The 20,723-nt window shown below is 35.3% G+C and overlaps 1 protein-coding gene across 1 annotated transcript in view; it reads right to left on the bottom strand.

Moving 5' to 3' along the window:
- Smp_127810 (hypothetical protein) overlaps positions 1 to 20,723 on the bottom strand; it is a gene marked incomplete at its 5' end in the record, with an annotated part of 63,615 nt that overhangs the window by 30,894 nt on the left and 11,998 nt on the right. The window contains 4 exons of the mRNA XM_018798596.1: positions 1,346 to 1,495; positions 14,301 to 14,447; positions 16,703 to 16,798; positions 19,663 to 19,881. Coding sequence (XP_018653523.1) covers positions 1,346 to 1,495; positions 14,301 to 14,447; positions 16,703 to 16,798; positions 19,663 to 19,881 — 612 coding nt within the window. The remainder of the gene's footprint in view (positions 1 to 1,345; positions 1,496 to 14,300; positions 14,448 to 16,702; positions 16,799 to 19,662; positions 19,882 to 20,723) is intronic.

Genomic DNA, 20,723 nt, shown 5'->3' with positions numbered 1-20,723 from the left:
GGTTTCACCTCCATGATTGCCTGTTTCGATGTTGGCAGTAATAAAGCTAATTCTTGAGCTAATTAATAAAAATACATATATATAAATGAATACGGAAATGTGTAAATATTTGTAAGAATAATAAAAGCGAAAATTAAGTTATCAAACAAATGCGTATGTGGGAAAGAAATGAAATTTTCATCTACATTATTATCATTTGTTATGATTGTTATCGCTAGCTATTAGTTAATCCAAGCTGAACAGTTGTCATAATCAACAACTCTTCTAGCGATAGATAGTCACGGAATAGCGTATATATATAGGCACAAAGAAGAGTGTTTGTGTATGTGTGTGTGTGATTACATGTTTTCAAGTATACGGTTGAGGGAATTATTGAGTTTCTATCGAGATCACGAACCGATCAATGTTTGACCATCACTAAAAAACCTGGAAACAGTAGACAGCCATTTCATCCTAGCATGGAACTCTTCAGCAGTGTGCATCCACGATCCCGCACGCGGGACTAGAACACCGGACCTTAGGTCTCGTATGCGAACCTCCAGCATCTAGACCATTTAGCCAGGATCCGATGGTGTTAATGTCTAACTTCAACCAAGATGGTCATGCAATATCGTGGATTGATCGAAGTTAGATATTAACACCGTACGATCCCGGCTCAGAGGTCTAGCAGTTAAGGGTTCTTCCGAAACCGACGGTCCTCTGTTCGAGTTCCACGTGCGGGGTGCTGGATATAACATACTACTTAAACATTTACAACACGATGGATAAACTGAATTATGGAAGAAAAACAATGTGTGGATGGGATCAACTGCTTAGATAAATAGAAATCATGTCCACTCGTGCAAAAGAGTAAGTGAACACACATACACACACTTGTGTACGATCATATATGTGTATATACCAAAAACCCACTTTAGCCTGAAATAAATATCTGAAACAACAACAGCAAAGCTATTTGTATTGGTTGTTTGAATCTCCCCATTGATATTTAGGACTGAAATCGATCAGTCACTTTTAGGCATATCTTTTGCAAATCGTCTCGATATTGGCATTATGTCACAAACATTTTTTATAAACAGAGATGAATGGTGGCTAGCAGTAAAGTCTGGGATGCGCGTTTCATCGTCAGCTAAATGCACTTGGATGATAGAGTTCACTCCGAGTAACGCGATGGAGTTCGAAGTAAACAATACTGAGCTGGAGTCTCGAATTGAACACCAATTCACTCTGGAATGCAGATAAATACAGCTGATGAGTCCCGAATAGGACGAAACGCAGACCCTAAATTTCACTGCTAGCCACTATCCATCTCAGTTAATAACAAAAGCTAAATGATACAACTTACGTGTACGAATAAGTTTATCAGAACTCATTGCTAGTACAGCTGATGCTGATACCCATTCTTCTTGGTCTGGATCAGGATCCCATCGATGTGCAATACATTGATAAACTCCTATATCCTGTACAGTAACATTAGTTATCGTTAGTGTATTGTCTAAATACAAAAAAAAATAAGAATGATGGAAAACAAAGATGAAACCAAGAGAAGAGAACAATTAATTTGGATTTGATAAGCATGACTTGTCAAGATAATCCAATTATATATAAGTATATAGTATATCGTGAAATGAGTAGTCTTTATGCATACAGAACAAAAAAGATGAAATCAAGACGAAGCAAGCAAATACAATCAGGTATATGAACATACACACACAAACAGTGGAAATCAGTTAGTTGCATACAATTGTTCTATACATATATTGATGGATAACTGCAAATACTAGTGTAAATAAACAATAACAAAATTTGAGTGTAGAGTTGGAAAACAGTTGTAGTCTATGTTACAAAACCATTGATTCATACATGTCAGAATCTCCTTATCATTTTCTAAATAAGAACTACTGAAAATTTCGTTAAAAAAGATGTTTATGGACTGAAAATGTTGATAATGTAGCTCCCAGTCCTACATATTTGAATGTAACTGGCTCCCGGAAACAAACGTAAGTAGTTCCCCTGATAGTAAACTTAAAGTACCTAATGAGATTACAGTATTTAATGTTAAACTTGAAATTTATGATAAGTTAATGATTCGTATTAGGTGACGATCCAAACATCTCGAGAAGTAACGTTTCATACTACGAAGCTGAGTGATGCGAGTTCAAATACAACAAGCACCATGTGTCCCCCTCAAGATTATAGGTACATCTTGTCGACCAAGTGTCAGATCTGATAAGTCTTCTAAATGAAGGTCCAAATCTATTTCCTAGCCGCTTCTAATAATCCCAGGTTAAATCTACACGGAAACTTGAACACAAGAATGAAGGCGCGAAGTGAGGAAGGAACGTTTTATTCCAAGGTCAGTTTATGTACAACATACAAATTAGAATAGTAAAAAATAAATGCGATCAAATCCAAACGGCCAGAATTTATGGATTTAAAAAATGAGTAAATACAAACATTCAAAACATAGTTTACGTTTTTCCGCGGTTGATGTTAAAACAACTGTATAAGTGCACCCCATGAGAAGTGCTTAACATTATTGAAGGGAACATACACGTTCTTAACATATGACATTCATATACATTGTACACATTAGTATGTACCTCAACTTAATAATAAGCTTAGCATTGGTGTTTGGATCGAAAAGTGTCAGGTTCAGGTTTCAATGTGAACATAAACACTAGGCTACGGTACAGTTACATTTAACTGATAAATAAGTTCAAAGTGGGACGAAACCTGAGTCCTGGATTTTATGTATTCACCATCAATTTCTGTGCAATGAAGAAATATTATAACAAGTTGGCATACGATGTTAATAAATTGTGTAAATTTCAAAAGTGGAGAAAATCCATTTATAGTTTACTTAATCTTACTACAATTACTACCATCATTTTTGTAATGATAGAAGAATTATTAAAAGTTCCACTGAAAAAGAGACGAACAATCATTTATTTATTTAAACACATAAACACTGGTACAAAGAGGCAACAAATATGTGTGTGCCACACAAAACATTTATTTATGTGAGGGCTGGAATACTAAACGGGTGTCCAAGTGATTTTCCTGGGAAGATACTCCCCAAGCCTTTGACTTAGAAGTCAAGTCTACAAGAATGTGGAGCAATGTTAGGAGATACAGCCATACAGTAGCCAGTGACCGACAATGGGTTTATACGCCATTTGTCCCATCAGGATCCTGGAGTCTATGTAGACCATTGGTTTGGAATCAGGGTTTACCAACTCTCCTAAGTGGGTTCTCCATATACACCTACCCGATTAAAGCGCCGGACATTCACTTTTTATCCTCTCAATTTCGTAAAAAAAATACCCCTGCCGCGAGAAGGCATAAGTAGGACTTCCCTGGCAGTGACTGTATACGCGTGGCCATATGAGAGCGTTCTCTCCCCAACCTCGGCCGTAACAGAGAGTTGAAGGATAAAAAACCCATAGAGATTAGCATAAATGTACCAACTAAAGCATTGTGTCCCACTAAATATCAATCTAGACAATGTATTATGTATTCAAAAGTTATCTAGTGTAATATTGTTTCTATGTTGAATGTTGTTTATGTGAAAATCTTTGCTATCCACCTACGTTTGTTTAACAAAATCGCTTTGTTTATATACACATACATTACGCTGTTAAGACAATACTCAGGCAACACACATGGTGCTCGATGAATACACCAATATCAAGTATAATAATAATAATAATAATTATTATTATTATTATAATAACAATAATAGTAATAATAATAAAGTGTCAAACTATGCAATCTAAAGTACAATATTGTCAGATTACTGAAAAGTAGTTACGATTTTATGATGGGCTAAGAAAAAAACAAACAGCATATTATGAATAAAAGTTACAAAATAACTAAAAGGTTAATTAAGTCAAAACGCACAACTGTTTGCGGGTGAATTACGAACGATAGTCAATGTGTATTAAATGAGAAATATACAGTGACAAGACAATTCATTTAAGTGAAATATGAATATTATTTCATCATTTGACTGGTATAGTGTTGATGAATGATTGATCGAAGCTGAAGTTCATTATTACTTACAAAAAATGGTTCATGTACTAATTAAACATCAGATTAAATTGGATCAGAATTCTTATTACGGGAACTAAAGTCAGATAATATATAGAATAGACAGAATGTAGATAGTAGCGGAATCTAGGATGAGTCAGTTGGATGTATCTGCAACTCGAAATGAGTTGATCTCTACTCCCAGTTGGGAACCCTGTAGCGTTTGTTTCAAACACCATCATGTTATCCACTTAGCTAATGAATCTAGATAGCCATTCACTTGTGCAACAGATACAACCAGTAATTTGATTTGAAATGGTTTGGATTATCTTTTTTGTTGATATTTTTCAACTGATTACATTTCAAATTCAATAAAGCCAGTAAATTATTTAAAAAAAATTAGTGATTAATTGAAATATACTACTTGGTAACTTCAGTACTGGAATACAATCCATTTCGATCATTACAAAGAGGAGATAAGTAAACAATGTTGGCGTAGTTTACGATTTTCATTAGTATTATAAATCCAAACAAGTTCAACATCCACTAAAAACCAGAAAATACTGAACATATGTTTTTTTCCATGAACACCCACGACCATCACAACAGGAATTCAGGCCAAGGATCATCACTTAAACAAAGAACGCCTAACTTTTAGAACACCAAATCCAGAATTGACGTTGTACACGTCTAGCTTCAATCAGTTTACGACATCGTATAACTAAATTTTACTGATTTAGATGGGCAACTTGTAGTGTCTGGTACTATGTCAAACCTATATGGGCTATTCTGGCTTCCGCACAGACCAACTTATTTAATTTTCTTCAGCCATATATTGACCTTGTCAATTGTTCGCTTATAACCTTGATTGTTTTTATACGAGCGTATATGTGTGTATCGTTTACCTTATTTATTAAATGTTTTTAGCTTATTTTTTTGGTTACAAATCTAGGGTGAAGCTTGCTTTCTCTGTTTCGTTTCGTTTCTTTTTTCCCGCTTCTTATTCTTAATGCCTATCTGAATAAACGTGTATCTGAAATGAATTCACTCAAATCAAACCGCATTAGGCTTCTTATTACCGCCGTCGCATAAACGGAGTTAAGCTAGGTAAAATACTTAATGAAAGACTTATATTCATGACATATTAACTTGTTCATCCAAATCGGAGTCAGATTAGTGGGCCGCTAAAAACTATTGCCTCATACATGGAATGGGACAGTGTATACTAATCATCCGAGTTTTGATCTATCCACATTCAAAAAAAAGGTTTAATTTAAGAAATTTTAGATAAGTCCCTTTTCCGAGAGAGAGACCATTTCAATGGATATGATCACTTTATAATAGGAAACATGCATATATCTTTTCGCTCTTCAAAGCCTGGAATTTGAAAAGAAGAATGGTTCCAAAAAAACATGCATGAATCAGAATAAAGAGTAGCGCCAATAGTAATTCCATCTTTAGACAGTGCACAATACAATTACATTAGTATAATTAATGAATAAACATAATGAATCCATTAATCAAAAAACGTGAATGGAAAGTATTACACATAGAGATGGCATTCGTGAAGTAAAAATCTAAAAAAAGAAACCTGGTTTTTTTCAAAATGAATTAACAAAAGGCATTGAAGACAGAATGACATGTAGTAAGAAATAGAAATCAAACGGAAGAGAAAAAAAACTGTCTACATTGTATTAGAGTCAGGATAGTTCTTTACAATCAATCAATCAATCAATGATCATCCATGCAGATCAAACAAGAAATAATCAGAACGTTCTCCTTTTTTTCTTTTATGTAACTGAAATAAGTAATAAACTGGATGCAAATGACATTGACCAATATATTTATATCTATTCAGTGAACTTACGATTACCATGAATTTTAGTGTAGGCACCTTAGAAGATTGTACATATTTATATAAATACATATATGTACATAAATAATGGGGAAAAAAATCGAATTGGCAACAAAAGGTTTTACAATAAATATTGTACAAGGGATGATATGCTCAGTCAATAAGTCACGACATAGAACCTGGTATGTATGTACATCGATTGAAGTTGTCAAACACTAATAGACATGATATATTAAATCAAGCTAATTATAAATAACGTAGAACGGTTAAATGTCAGAGTTGCAGAAATAGTAGTAGTATCAGTGTTAGTAGAAAATATTTAGCATTGACAATATAATTCGAGATGAAGGTATGAATTTGTGGAATTAAAAAGTATAAGTACGAAACTAAGAATCTGGGGGAAGACGAAAAGTGGATTCTTCCTAGCCACTAAGTGAGATCCTGAATTAAGTCATGATAATCGTGTGGATCTCAAGCCGATAATCCGCACCTAGCAACACGATACATGTCTTGCTAATGACTTCAGGGACAAAAGTTATAGCTTGGATTGATCGCCCCTCAGTCTCTTCTAACTTACACCAGCAAACACCTAGAATTCAGGTTGAGGGGGAGGGGGTAGACATATGATGCACGTTTACGATTTTAATTTGATTTGTGGTGATTTGCAATATTCTGTTGTTAATATTCTTACCAAAATTTAATCAGTTTTGGCTGGAATGTGGGTATCGCCTCGATATAGCGAATTATGATACAAATTAGTATAGAATACATAAAGATATGGCTAGCAGTGAAATCCAGGAAGTTTCGTCCTATTCGGAACTAATCAGCTGGGTGTGTCGTGAGCGAGAACACAGGCGGGAACAACCAATTTTATTGTTTAATACAAGATTATAAGTTAACAGTTTACGATAAAATATATTTTAACTGAAATTAATGTTTAAGAAGCTTGACAGACTGGAAACTTTCTTTTCTTGTAGGTTAGGTAAATAAACTAATTATAAACTAGAGCTTAAAAATTTGTCATACATTTTCAACCATAAGATGATACCAACCAACTGATAGTAAGCGAACTTGGGGAATTTGAATAGATTGTTGCAAATTTAGCAAATACATAATTTCGTAGTTATGTGTATGTTGTTGCAGAGAATCCACTTATCCTGCATTATTTTCAGACGTGGAAACTGGTTTGAAAATGTGCAGGTAGTCAGTATATGACATAGTGTCGTGGTATGAAAGAAAGAGATATACAAGACTGGAATCTGTTGATACTTCATGATTTCCTTGTTAGGGTACCAGTAATGGTGCAAATCAGCACCTTAATGTTATCAGACATAAGTCAGAATAGAGTCTGTAACTTTTATTGGATTTCCTCATATAAGTGAACAGAACGTCTCTAGCTGGAAGAATCCTTACTGATTGAGATTTCCTGATAGTAAAATTAGGTGAGCCAGTAGTAGTTTTGTTAACATGAGATTGATTCAGGAAAGTCTTTTAATGAAATAAATGAACTTCAAGAAGCAGTTCAGAATTCAACTATATACGCTGAATGATAGCAGACTCAAACCTTGACTTACTGACTTGGTTAGTTATTTCAGCCAAGTATCAAGTGAGGAATTATGATGTTGAATTGAAGAAAAAAAGAGATAATTCATTGAATACTAACATTTTTAGAGTTAATACTTTATTTTGCATTGTGCTTAAATGTCATTTATTCATTGAGAAGTCTTTTCTTTTACACATATTAGCCTTTTGTTAGTAATGGAAACCAATTTCAAAAAACGTTTATGAGTAACATTCTACAGTCATTTTTGGAAGGGTAAGAAAATTATCGAAGCAATCAAGACACTAAAAAAAGAATTTGTAACGAAGTCAGCACGAACATGTGTCAATTATGAAACACAAATGTTATTTAATGTATTAAAGAATTATTATTATTACTCTATTTTATTTTATTTCAACATATAAACAAGGAGACACCAGATACATATGCACCGCACAAATCTCATTTGATTTGTGTGAGGGCTGTGATACTTCTCAGGTGCCCAAACCGAAGCAGGTGGTTTTCTTAGGGGGCCACACCCGGAGCCTTTGACCTAAAGGTATGATCCAAAAGGCAGTGGAGCATCGTGAGGAGATGTAGTCCCATGGTAGCCGATGACCAACGATTGATTCATACGCCATTTGTTCCGTCAGCGTCCTGGAGTCCATGTGCACCATTGGTTTGGAATCAGGGTTTTCCAACTCTCCTAGGTAGATCCTCCGTATCCACCAACCCGGTTAAAGCGCCGGACATTCGCTATTCGTCCTCTCAATTCCGTAAACAACATCCCCGCCACTGTGAGAAGGCAGTGAGTAGGACGTCCCTGTTAGAGGCTATACACGCGTGGCCATGTGAGAGCATTTGCAGAGGGAGAGCGGACTCTCCCCACTCTCGACCGTACCAGGGCATTTGGGGGTTATTATTACTCTACGCATCCTAACCTCTCAAACTGGATTACTTTAGATAGTAACAGAGGGAAAGGTAAAGGATGTTCAAAACATTCAAACAATCGAATGCTTATACAAGCATACATACACAACCAAACATGTATAAAACTTCATTCATACCAACAAATAAATATTCTAATAGACAGTAAAAAACTAATTCTGATAAAAATAACTTGTACAGAAAAAGTGCATACAACGCTTAAAACGTTGCGCGCCATCTTAGCATTCATATACACACATGTATAATACATACATTAATCACTATGAAACAGTAGACAAATAGATTATTAAGAACATAACTGTGATTAAACAGTCGGTTTAAATACGAAAGGAATAATCAACCAACAACAACAACAAAAGAAAGACAAGCGGTATAACAAAAAAAAAACAAGGAAATGCTTAAATCGTAGACAGAATAGTTGTTTTACTGATAAATCAAATAAACAGTCAATGAAAAATAAAATAAAGCAAACATATCATTGATCCATCTAAACCAAATGTTAAAAAAGGAAATTTTACTGCAAAAAATGAAGTGAAAAGTAATATTTAGAAAGAAGAAAAAACATACAAGGCTAAGCATTCGCGCGTGAAACCGAAAGTTCCGGGTTTAAATCCCGTGTGTAGGATCGTGGATGCTCACTGCTAATGAGTCTTATACTAGGACGAAACGGCCGTCCAGTGCTTTTATATTTTAAATGGTGTTCTAATGTCGATCGATTCATGATGTCAATCAAAACTCAAGAATCTCCATAACCCTATACTGATATATAAAATCTGTTAATAAATTATAGGATCCGGTATAAACCCATATATACCATAAAAAAGTGCATACATATTTAGATTTAAACAACCACAAACAAACAATAACACTGATGTGGTTATACCATAAATATGATTATATTAATTAAGGTCAGTCAGTCAATCAATTCGATAGTAATTAATGTATGAGCCAATTATTCTGTAAACAATTTACAGGACATGTTACAGCAGTTGGATAATGGATAACAGTGAAATCAAGAATATATATTTTATCTAGTTTGCCCTTCCCACAAATGTTGATCAATACATTTGGGATTAGAATCCTAGTGTGAATTCTATCAGTTGGAACCTATAGCTAATTATCCACTCAGCTACTGAGTACGGATAAGTCCACACAATTATACCACTTATCTTGTCCAGGAAGTCTGTATCTCCTTCACATAGCTAAGTTCAGTAAGCAATAATTGGATGATCAGATGCTGCATTCTAATTTAGCTACCGAAAATTGATTTCTTACCTACTTTAAATATCAACCATAAATCTGTATCAACTTAGTATTACTCACTCAATTGTTCCATTGTAAGCGAATAATGCTACAGAGACATCTAAGATGCAAAACTGTTAGTAACCTATGTGTATCATCTACCTTAGAAGATCATGTTTTACAGATAGAAAATTCAAACAGCTAACTATTGTGCAACAGCATAATCGTCTACACAACACAGTACATAAATTGACAAACAGGAGAATTAACTATGCTGAAAATTTATTCAGTCACAATTATGCACTAGATATTATGATCAAGAATACAGTGATCTTGAGCGCTGTTAAAGGTATGAGGGCAGTTATCAATTCCCAGTTGCCCACACCGTGGAAGGGTTCTTCTAGAGGTACCTGAAAAGGAAATTAGGTTAAAAGTGGTCTTAATGACCTGAAAGCGTGACCGCATTGCCCAAGGGACAACTGCTTGAGGTCGGTCACACACGACCTTTTCGGGTAGTTTTTGTGTTAACTCCGTGCTTGTTGAGATCTTACCGCCGGAAACGGATATCCGTGGGATAAAGCGAGGTGTGCATTTTTAGGGTCGACCTTTTCTAATCCCACCCCTCCTCGTGGGAAGGCAGCATCGCTGTTATGCTGGTTGTCTGAAGGAAACACCTTACTGCTGTCACACCTCTGTACAGTCAGCAGTACGACTTCGCCTTCGGACCTTGGGTTTGCTCCTTTTAGTCTTAACGCTCTTCAACCGACCTATTTGGCATGGTAGGACCTTGAGGAACGATTGTTCCAGTCAGTATAGCTCGATTGGTTTATCACGATAGGCAAGCCCGACCACCACATCACGGTAGCAGCAACGGTCAGGCAACTTGGACCGATGCATATATGTGCCTGGTCCTACGTTGTAGCTGACTGACTGATTATGATCAAACTTAAAATAAATTGAATAATTCATGTGTTCAATGACTTTTATATTAAAGCACTGAAGAGACCCATTGTGTCACTGAAGAAGAAGGAAGGCAATTCAGCGGAGAAAATTTTCTTTCCGACGACTTTATTTACTTAAGTTGTACAATCGTATTTATAGTCAAATTTTATTTGCTAAAATAGTGTTCTATAGTGAAATAGGAAGGTGCTAATTAATTTAAAAAACTTGAAGTGGTATGTTGTCAACAATTGAAAAACAGATATTGAAAGGAAGTTATGTAATAATTCGAGAGTGAAAAAGTGGTGAGGTGAAATAATTGTCCACTTGATAGCTATTAAGAACAGAACTATTAGAAGTTATAATAATTGCTAATTAATAGTTGTGAAAATAATTGCTAAGAAGGAATGATAAAATGAAAACGATAGATTATGGGAGATAGAAATTGAAGTTAGGGCCATGGAAGAATGATGGATTGAACTTACTGTTTTTTGCATGCAAAAGTTAGGCTTAAAATGGTTTTCTGTATATCGATTTTTGTAGGGAACCGTCAGATCTCCTTTCTACCAAAACATCTAAAAAGTGGAATTCCGAGTCTGGCTGTGAACATAATTGATTGATGAAAATGACTGAACCCATCCAGGATGTTATTGACGTTTAGATTTTTGTCAAAAATAATGAGTGTCATCTGAGCATATCTTATATAGATAGCTGTCAATTATTGGTCTAAGTATAATGTTTTCGAGATTAGAAATGACACAGTCAGCTAGTAAGTTAAATTGACTATAAAATATGATTGTACAGTTTAAGTAAATGAAATCGTAGAAAAGAAAATTTTCTTCGCTGAACTTCTATATTCTCTCTAAATATGCTCAGATTTGGCACTAGGACAGAGATAGTTTACAACAAGAATCATCGTTAAAAATTGAATACATTAAGTCAATCGAACTAATACTAAAAAACCGCTCCGCCCCAAATGTCTTGGTACGACTAAGGGTGAAGAGAGTTCGTTCTTCCTATCCAAATGTCCTCACATGACCACGCATATACAGCCACTGACAGGGGAATCTTACTCACTGCTTTCCCTCTAAAAAAGTATTGTTTACAACATTGAGAGGACAAAAAGAGAATGTCCGGCACGCAAACTGGGTTGGTGGATGATGAGGATCCATCTAGGGGAGTTGGAAAACCCCGAATCCAAACCAATGGTGCACATGGGGTCTGGGAACCTGAAAGAACAAATGGCGTATGAACCAATTGTTGGTGACTGACTATCATGGGGTTGTATCTCCTTACTTTCCCCCACTGTCTTGTGGATTAGGCATTCAGGTCAAAGGCTCAGCGTGTGATCTCCTAAGACCACCTGCTTAAGTTTGGGCACCCGGGTAGTATCACAGCCCTCACACAAATCAATGATAACTGCTACTCATCTCACTGTTATTGTGTGGCACATATATATATTTGGTGCCCCCTTGTACCAATGTTTATGTGTTTAAATAAATAAATTACAAACAGTCTATGAATTATTTCATAATCTATGAAAGAGAAAGAAAGAAAGCATGCGAGAAAAATAACATTAGAATGAATTGGTCCGATTCACTTCAATACACTTTATTATTAGTAGTATTATGACAGAGTGCTGTTATTTAGATAAAGATTAGTTACAACATTGCAAATGTATAATAACCAACTTGTTTATAAAAAATGTCACTCTTTAAACTCCAAGTCTCTTTCTGACACACACACACACACATACATACATATACATTGAACACTATATATTGTCCTGTAAGGTTGGTAACTTAATTCATCACTTACCTGTCAATTATGATTGATTTCAATGTTAGATATTTAAAGGGAAAAAATGTTTATTTAAGAGAGAGATCTTATATATATCAAAATATTATTGAATGCTGTGAATATTTACTCTATGAAATAATATATATATACATATATAATCCACAATGAAAATTTCATTGAAATTATGAATCGATTTAAGTTAGACAATCATTAAAAATATAGAAGTACTGTATAGCCGTTTCAGCATAGTATGGGACTCTTTAGTAGTGAGGATCTACGAGTTTTCAATATCTTGGGATTGATTGAAGTTAGACTTGTACACGATTGAATATCGGCTTAGTGATCTATAGTTTAAGCGTTCGCTTGCGAGATTGATGGTTATGGGTTTGATTCTCAGTGGCAAGTTTATGAATTCTTACTGCTGAGTAGCCCAATACTAGGATGGAAATGCTGTACAGTGCTTCCAGGCTTTCAATGATGGTTTAATTTAGATCGGTTCATGATTTCAATGAAATTCAACAACCTCTACAACTCAATAGTGAAAATACTGTTTTTGATCAACGCGCTGAAAATTACTGAACAGGAACAAACACACACACACACACGCATACAACAACCGATCAAAAGATTCACACAAATATATACGAATGCATTGCGTTAAGATCCATATTTTAAAAAACTTTTCCCATAACGAGATTATGGCAACTGATAATTCTTTATGACATAAAACAAATATATATTCGAGGATCTCATAAATTTACCAGTAATGCACTTGGCAACTATTGTTATATCAAGAAAAGAATTTAGGACAGGGTAATTACCGTGAATTATAGAGTGTAATAACCAGAAATGATAATGTAAATTGATTGATTAAAGCCAGTGACTGTAAGCAAGTTGGAGGGTAAGTAAGTGATTGGGAAAAATGGGGAAGTTAATGTATACTTAACAATTAGTTGTTTTTATTATGATGAGAACGTAGAAATAAGACATTGATGGACTTGTTAGTTATGAGGTTCGACTTTCCACTAAGTTGCAAGTTCGAACCTTGCTTCACCTGGTACGGTTTGAGCGACTCTCATGAAAAAAACTACGCGACATTATAGTATAAGATATCAATAGATTTGTTTCATGACAAAGATGTCAAGCAATTATATTGGTGATAATTTCATTTCTACAATAATATTTTCGACCTTCATTAACATGTAAAGTGGGTACATCAATCAGCTACAACGTAGGACCAGGTACATATATGTATCGGTCTAAGTTTCCACATCTCATCAGCACAACAAGATGAACACCAGATACATAGAAGCTGTTACTTCAATGGTGGTAAAAGAAAACAGTCCATGTAAAGATATGATACAGGGAGAAAGAATTATTTAATAGAAAGAAAGGTATAAAGTAATTTTAGTCTCATGGTTTAAGGGAAGACAAATAGTGTATACACCGACATCATTGTGATCGATTCTGAGCCATGCGACCCAGAGTCTCCAACCATTGGTTACGATAGTCGCGCAGACCCCAACCAAGTAGTCTACATCTACCAATATGGCTCAGATCAGAAGTTAGTGACTTCAATGACCGATGACACGTTTCGGTTTGGCCGCCCCTAACTTTCTTCCAACCGAGTAGATACATATGAGAAATCAATTGATGGGAAAATAAATCTTGATTAACCAAAAACAGTTGAAACATATATCATATAAGTACTGTCTACCCAGACGTATAATGCTAACTAGCATAGAGGTAGGTCGGAACAAAGCTGGAGAAGATCTAAATCAAGACAAAGCCTCATCCTCATAAAATCGCTTATTGTTAGTCTCAAACATGTTAGCAAATGTAGACTACTTGGATTAGCTCACAAGAATAGATTTTACGAATAAAAAACAATGTTCATGATACAATTTTTGAGAACAAATAAAAAATTAAAAAAAAGAAACACACTTTTTCCAATTCCTGTAATTTTTGGTTGTCCATTAAATAACCAATATGGTATAACTTGTTCATTTGAACTGGTACATTTGAATTGGACATTTTCACCGAAATGATTGATTAGTACATCTTGAGGTTTTGTTGTTAGACGTAAACGTTCTGTATTGTTCAACGTACATGAAAAATAAATTAGAGTAGATATCGGTGAGGAAAAGTTTCATTATTTTTCTATAGACCTAGTGTTCTATTTAAAAACTTTATTGGAGAAAAAAAATATTCAAATCCCCTCAGCTCTAGCACAAGTATGGATTTCAACAACGCTGAGATGTAACAGATGCATCACAGGTGACGTATCCTAAGTGCCCCCAAATGCCCTGGTACGGTCGAGAGTGGGGAGAGTCCGTACTCCCTAACCAAATGCTCTCACACAGCCACGCGTATATAGCCTCTAACAGGGAAGTCTTACTCATTGCTTTCTCGTGGCATTACTGTTGTTTACGAAATTGAGAGGACGAAAAGCGAATGTCCGGCGCTTTAACCGGGTTGGTGGACACAGAAAGTCCACATAGGGGACTTGGGAAACCCTCATTCCAAACCAATGGTGCACATGGGCTCCAGTATCCTGAGGGAAAAAATGGCGTTTGAATCAATCATCGGTCACCGGCTACCATGGGACTGCACCTCCTTACGATGCTCCACTGCCTGGTGGATCAGACCTTTAGGTCAAAGGCTTTGAGTGTGGCTCCCTAAGAAAACCACCTGCTTCAGTTTGGGCACTTGGGCAGTATCACAGCTCTCACACAAATCAAATGAGATTTGTGCGGCACATATGCATCTGTTGTCCCTTTGTACCAATATTTATGTGTTTAAATAAAATAAAATAAGATAGTACTTATGTACTTCTCTCATTCCTTCTCCACTACTAGTCATAATTCAACTCTCCTAAAAAAAACTATGTATCACATGTTCGAAAATACAATTCACATCCTCTATTTTGACTTTGTCAACTGGGTTCTAGGATTATCAGCTCGTATATAAAAACAATATATCTCAAACATGAGTAAATTAATATGTACTCGGAGTACATAAGTAATACTGTTGACAATTCATTTATCATTCAGGGAAGATAAACGTTACTTCAACTTCTGAAGACAAAAATTAGTTTTTATTCAAGTGTAAACATTTTCCCCCACTGAATGTATATGCTGGATACTAGATGTAACGTATGTGTGTGTGTTTTAGCTCGTGATTTTCTCATTTTTAATGTTTATTCTAGTGGTTGATGACTGATCGAACTCATTCGATCATCGATATAAACACATAATAATCTCTGAACTCGAACACTTGGACATTGACTTTTGAATCACTTCTTATACCCATAAAATTTCCACTCTTGAACCCTAAACAGAAAACAAAAAGGTGCCACATATAACCTTAAGATCCTAGAAGTTTCTGGAAAATGTGCTAAAATTAACAGCAGAAACGATTAATGTTCAGTCAGAAAATGATGACACAATCCGTCGTTTTCTAGAATTCGCTTGGAATTTTCTAAGAAGCGCTGGTTAGCCAAAGTGGTTTAAGCATTTTTTCAGTTTTCAAAGGCTTTTCTGAAGAACTATCGATATCACCTCATAATCTCCACAGAAAATTAAATTACTACATAATAACCATATATATTGAGATGGGATTCGCAAAACTTTTAGTAAGGCCAGTTATCTATAGAGTTAACCATGTTGAAAATAGTCCAGTGACTCATTGAATGTGTTATATTATGATCGAAGTCAATCAAACGAGTTGACCGTAGTTGATAATTTGGACGGAATTCCGATCGAGTGGTTTAAAAAGGGGTTACAAATGCAGCATGAAGATTGCTAGTGAACTAGGACGACATAGCTACTCAGTGTTTTCTAATTTACAGAAGATAGTAGTGGTTGGAGTTGCATACTGTGGTAACCCAATCGAAGTATACTGGTGGCAACACTTGGTCCTTTAGTTCTTACCAAACCAGACTGATCACGTGGGGGACAGTAAGACTTAAGATCTGAAGTTGTTGTGTAGACTGTACTGAGGTGTGATGATGGTAAAATGTCCCCTCGAACAACAAAAATCTTCAGTGATGCCGCTTTCCAACAACAAGAAGGACTCGTTCCTCACACCTCATCTTGACTTACAGATTGGTATCGCCGGCAGTAAAGCTTTGAAAGTACAAGCTAACACAGTACAAACTTCTTGGTAAAAAAAACTATGTGATTAACCTTAGACAGTTGTCCATTGGACACTGCGGTCAGGCTTACAGGTTACCAAGATTACTGCTGATCCAGTCTCCTTTTAAGGTGTTTCGTGAGGAAGTATCAAATTAAAAATTATACTAATCAACAATTCAAATCAAAACGATAAGACCATGAACAACTCACTTCGAACACGTAGTTGAGCAGTGGAACTTAATTGACGATTTGTACAAATATAGATACCAGCATCGCTAGGGTGTACATTTATTATCTCTAATAATCCTATTTGATATAAAATTATGATAAAATAAAGATGAAATTATTTTACTGATATTAAAACGATAACTATAACAAATTTTCAATAGATTTTCATTTATGATAAGCAGTGTAGAATACAATACGATGCTGGTCGGCGGCCTATGGTCCATTGAAAGTAACAGGTGTAAGTAAGTTAGTAAGTGTAGAATACAGGATGTATATTTTGTTTCATTTACGATTCGCTAGTTAAGATGTACCTTTAATCTAGTGTAGTCTAAATATACACACTAAGAGACGAATGGACTAGATATCATTTTGAACACCAATTTCAAAAAAGGGGTGTAAATGTATATTACATCATACTCAGTTGAAAAGAATATTTATATACAATGATCGAACAAGTAGAACTTAAAAGCTAAGAGTTATTATGTTACCGACTGAACTGTTATTACTAATGGCTAAGTACAAATGTTCATGTAACTAAGTTTCATCCTAGACACTTCTGTGTTACGACAAATGATACTACTATAACAATTCAACTGTAAAGATTAAGTAAGCTCGAGTAAAGAGGATTGAATGCACAATTATTCCGTTCAAAAGTCAACTAATTTTAAACGATTACTTTTGAATTGTCGACTAATGAAAAAACAAAACATCCCTATACACATAGAATAGACAGATCGTAGCTAACAGTATAATTCAGTGCACTATTTCATACTGGTCAACAGGTTGTACCATCAGCTCAATGTTATTCATATTCATATTGAAACATGAACTTGGTAAATTTCACTTTAAACACCAAACACGTTATCCACTGAGTTACAGAGTTCAGTATAGCTAGTAAACTGTTTCTTTTATTATTAATGGTTTGAATATCATCTGGATATCAATAACCTGATCATTCGCACTCTTATTAATGTATGTGAACATGGACTTAATTGATAAATAATTTCAAAATATCCATCATTCATTACTACTATAAATATAAAGAGGGACGGTTGGTGACTAGCAATGCAATCCAGAACGTGCGCCACTTCGTTTTATTCCGGACTCATCAGTTGGACGTACCTGCATCTTAGAGTTGATGCTCACTCCGGGACTCGAATATAGTACCGTTTGCTTCAAACGCCATCGCGTTATCCATTTAGCTACTGAGTCCAGATAGCCACTAGCTTTTGCAATGAGATGAAGTTTAATTCATTGGTTGTTTGAATTTTTCCATTAGTATTTAAGACTGCAATTGATCGATCTCTTATTGAAACTTGTGAGTTCTGTGAGAATCGTCTCGATATTGCTACAAGTCATAAGCATCATAAGCAAGGAGTCCCGGAGTGAACATCAATTGTAGGATGCAGGCACATCCAGCCGACAAGTCCCAAATAAGACGAAGGGGAGCGCGTTCTGGATTGCAGTGCTATCCACCATGCATCTCTGCTTATATTGCAATCCGCACGAGACGCACATATGTCAATAAGAGACTGATCAATTGCAGTCCTACACATTAATGGGAAGATTCAAACAAGACAATACAAAAATACTACAACTACACATATATGGTTTAATCTATGTATTAAAACTGGACAGTGAAACGTTCTACATTAGCATATTGTATGACAGTATATGTATATAAATGGAAGCAAAATACAGTATTTATGAAACGATAACATTGCTGTTTCTCGTTTATTAATAACTTGATACCAATACTAATCATAAAAATAACGACAAATTATTTTGCCTGGATCAAATGAAAGGAGACTGTGGTAATATGCCGGGGAGAGGGCAGTGCAAGTTTATAAAGAAGGAAAATAAATTACAGAAGCTACGACAAGTGTCCTACATTTGCTTCTTTTTTTCTAACAAACATATGGTCTATCTAATCTTGTAAAAAATATTTATTAGCCGAAAATAGTGAGTGAAAAAGAGAATATAATGAAAGAGAATACTGAGACATTAAGATTATATTGGCTTGCGTGTACATCATAAATAAACGTAGATGTCTGGAAAAATAATTTTTGGAAACTGATGTAATGTACAAAGAAAATAAACAAAATATGAAACTAATATATATACCGTAGATTGGGGAACGATCAATGTTCAATTGTCTTTTATTTCATATATATATATTACTCATCTAGATTAAGTAAAAGAGGGATTTTAAAGGCTTTCAGAAGTTCTATTTCAAAGTACCTCTTTGATACAGCACATCAGGTTGATATACCGAAATCTTTCAAGATTCTCAATCGACAGTCGAACTCTATTCTTCTCAAGTTTCCGAAGCTACAGCCATCAAACGTTTAAAGCCGGACTAATCCAAAAAGATGGTGTTCGGAAGCAGTCAAACGGGAAACCCCGCCAAACCTATGTTTCGCGTTATTCGCACTACTCATCAGTAAGAAGTATCTGTAATCTTGAGGGGACTGATGGCTTATGAAGGATTCAATCTCACGTTATGCAGGTTCGGGCCACATCCTGAATGACTGAATGGTAACGACTCTGGCTATGAAGCTGAGTGACACATGACCGAGTCCACCAACGAGAATCAGTCCCCTTGAGATTAGAGGTGCATCTTTCTGATGGGTGCCAAATAGCATGAAACCTAGGTTGAGGGGGAGGGTTCTTGTCGACTACCTCCAAACATTGCCATCTAACATATTAATATAGTGGATGCGATGTCGAGGCACTTGGACAAGTAACATTAATCACTAATCATTATTACCGTATGAAACACAACCAGATGATAAGGAGTTTGCATCTACCAGTATGTTTCAGTTATTCAAAAGTCAATATCTCCATGAACTAATGATATAACTCGGTTTGGTTCGAGTTAACCTACTTCCAAACCATTTTCTATCCCAGCTAGAATATATAACAGGAAAATAACTACTTACCAAATAAATTATTTCGATGAAAACGATTATGTGCAGTGGAATTTTGTTCAAATGGATAAGTAGTGACAATGGGAGGTGGAGCACTTTGAATAATACAAAACAATGTAACATTTTGACCTTCTCGAACGACTATTTCTTGGGATGCTGCTGAACTCCGAGGATCTATGGATTCCGACGCCATAGGGACACGAATTTTTCCGGCAACAGGAACATCTGGGACTAAATTATAAAAATAATACAAAAAGATAAGCTGTTTATCAAACAAATGCAAACACTCTGATATTGAAGCATAAATTTTCTTAAAGAACGTGATTTTTACGTTACTCTATTTTAGAATATATTTCAGACAGGATTGATAAAAAAAATACGAAGAGTAATAAAATTTATGCATAATGCACTTATTTATTTTATTTAAGCACATGAATATTGATACATGGAAGCACCAGATATAAATGCGCCGCATAAATCTCATTTGATTTGTGTGAGAGCTGTGATACTGCTCAGGTGCCCAAACTGAAGCAGGCGGTTTTCTTAGGGAGCCACACTCGGAGGCTTTGGTCTAAAGATCTGATCCACAAGGCAGTGGAGCATCGTGAGGAGATGCAGTCCCATGGTAGCTGGTGGTCAACGATTGATTCATACGCCATTTGTTCCCTCAGGATACTACAGCCCATGTGCATAAGTCTTAGTGAAATAAATTTACGGCAGAAGATTACATTAATGAATGTATACAATGTAATAACAAAAAATGTACTCATCAATCAAAGAGTTGTTATTTCTTGGTAGGACAAAAGCTTTGATTGATCCACATTCTAGACAACATCATGTGTCGGAACATGATGACGGATCAATTCATTTTGCAACTAGCTAACACTACAGTTACTGTATAGATGAGTTAGAAAAATGTAAGAATATTCTTATGTTTTTACCATTCTAGCTTTGTCTATTCACATTTTGGAATATATTTCTCGTCCTCATCAAATTAGTGTTTTGAGATTAGGATTTAGTCGAATGAGGCAATGTGTTCAAAGATTAGCCCTCTAATGCCCTGGTACGAACGA

The sequence above is a fragment of the Schistosoma mansoni genome, chromosome 7, assembly GCF_000237925.1.
Source record: "Schistosoma mansoni strain Puerto Rico chromosome 7, complete genome".
Taxonomy (NCBI): domain Eukaryota; kingdom Metazoa; phylum Platyhelminthes; class Trematoda; order Strigeidida; family Schistosomatidae; genus Schistosoma; species Schistosoma mansoni.
The sequence above is the reverse complement of the archived record's forward strand: the minus strand, read 5'-3'. Positions and strand labels throughout refer to the sequence as shown.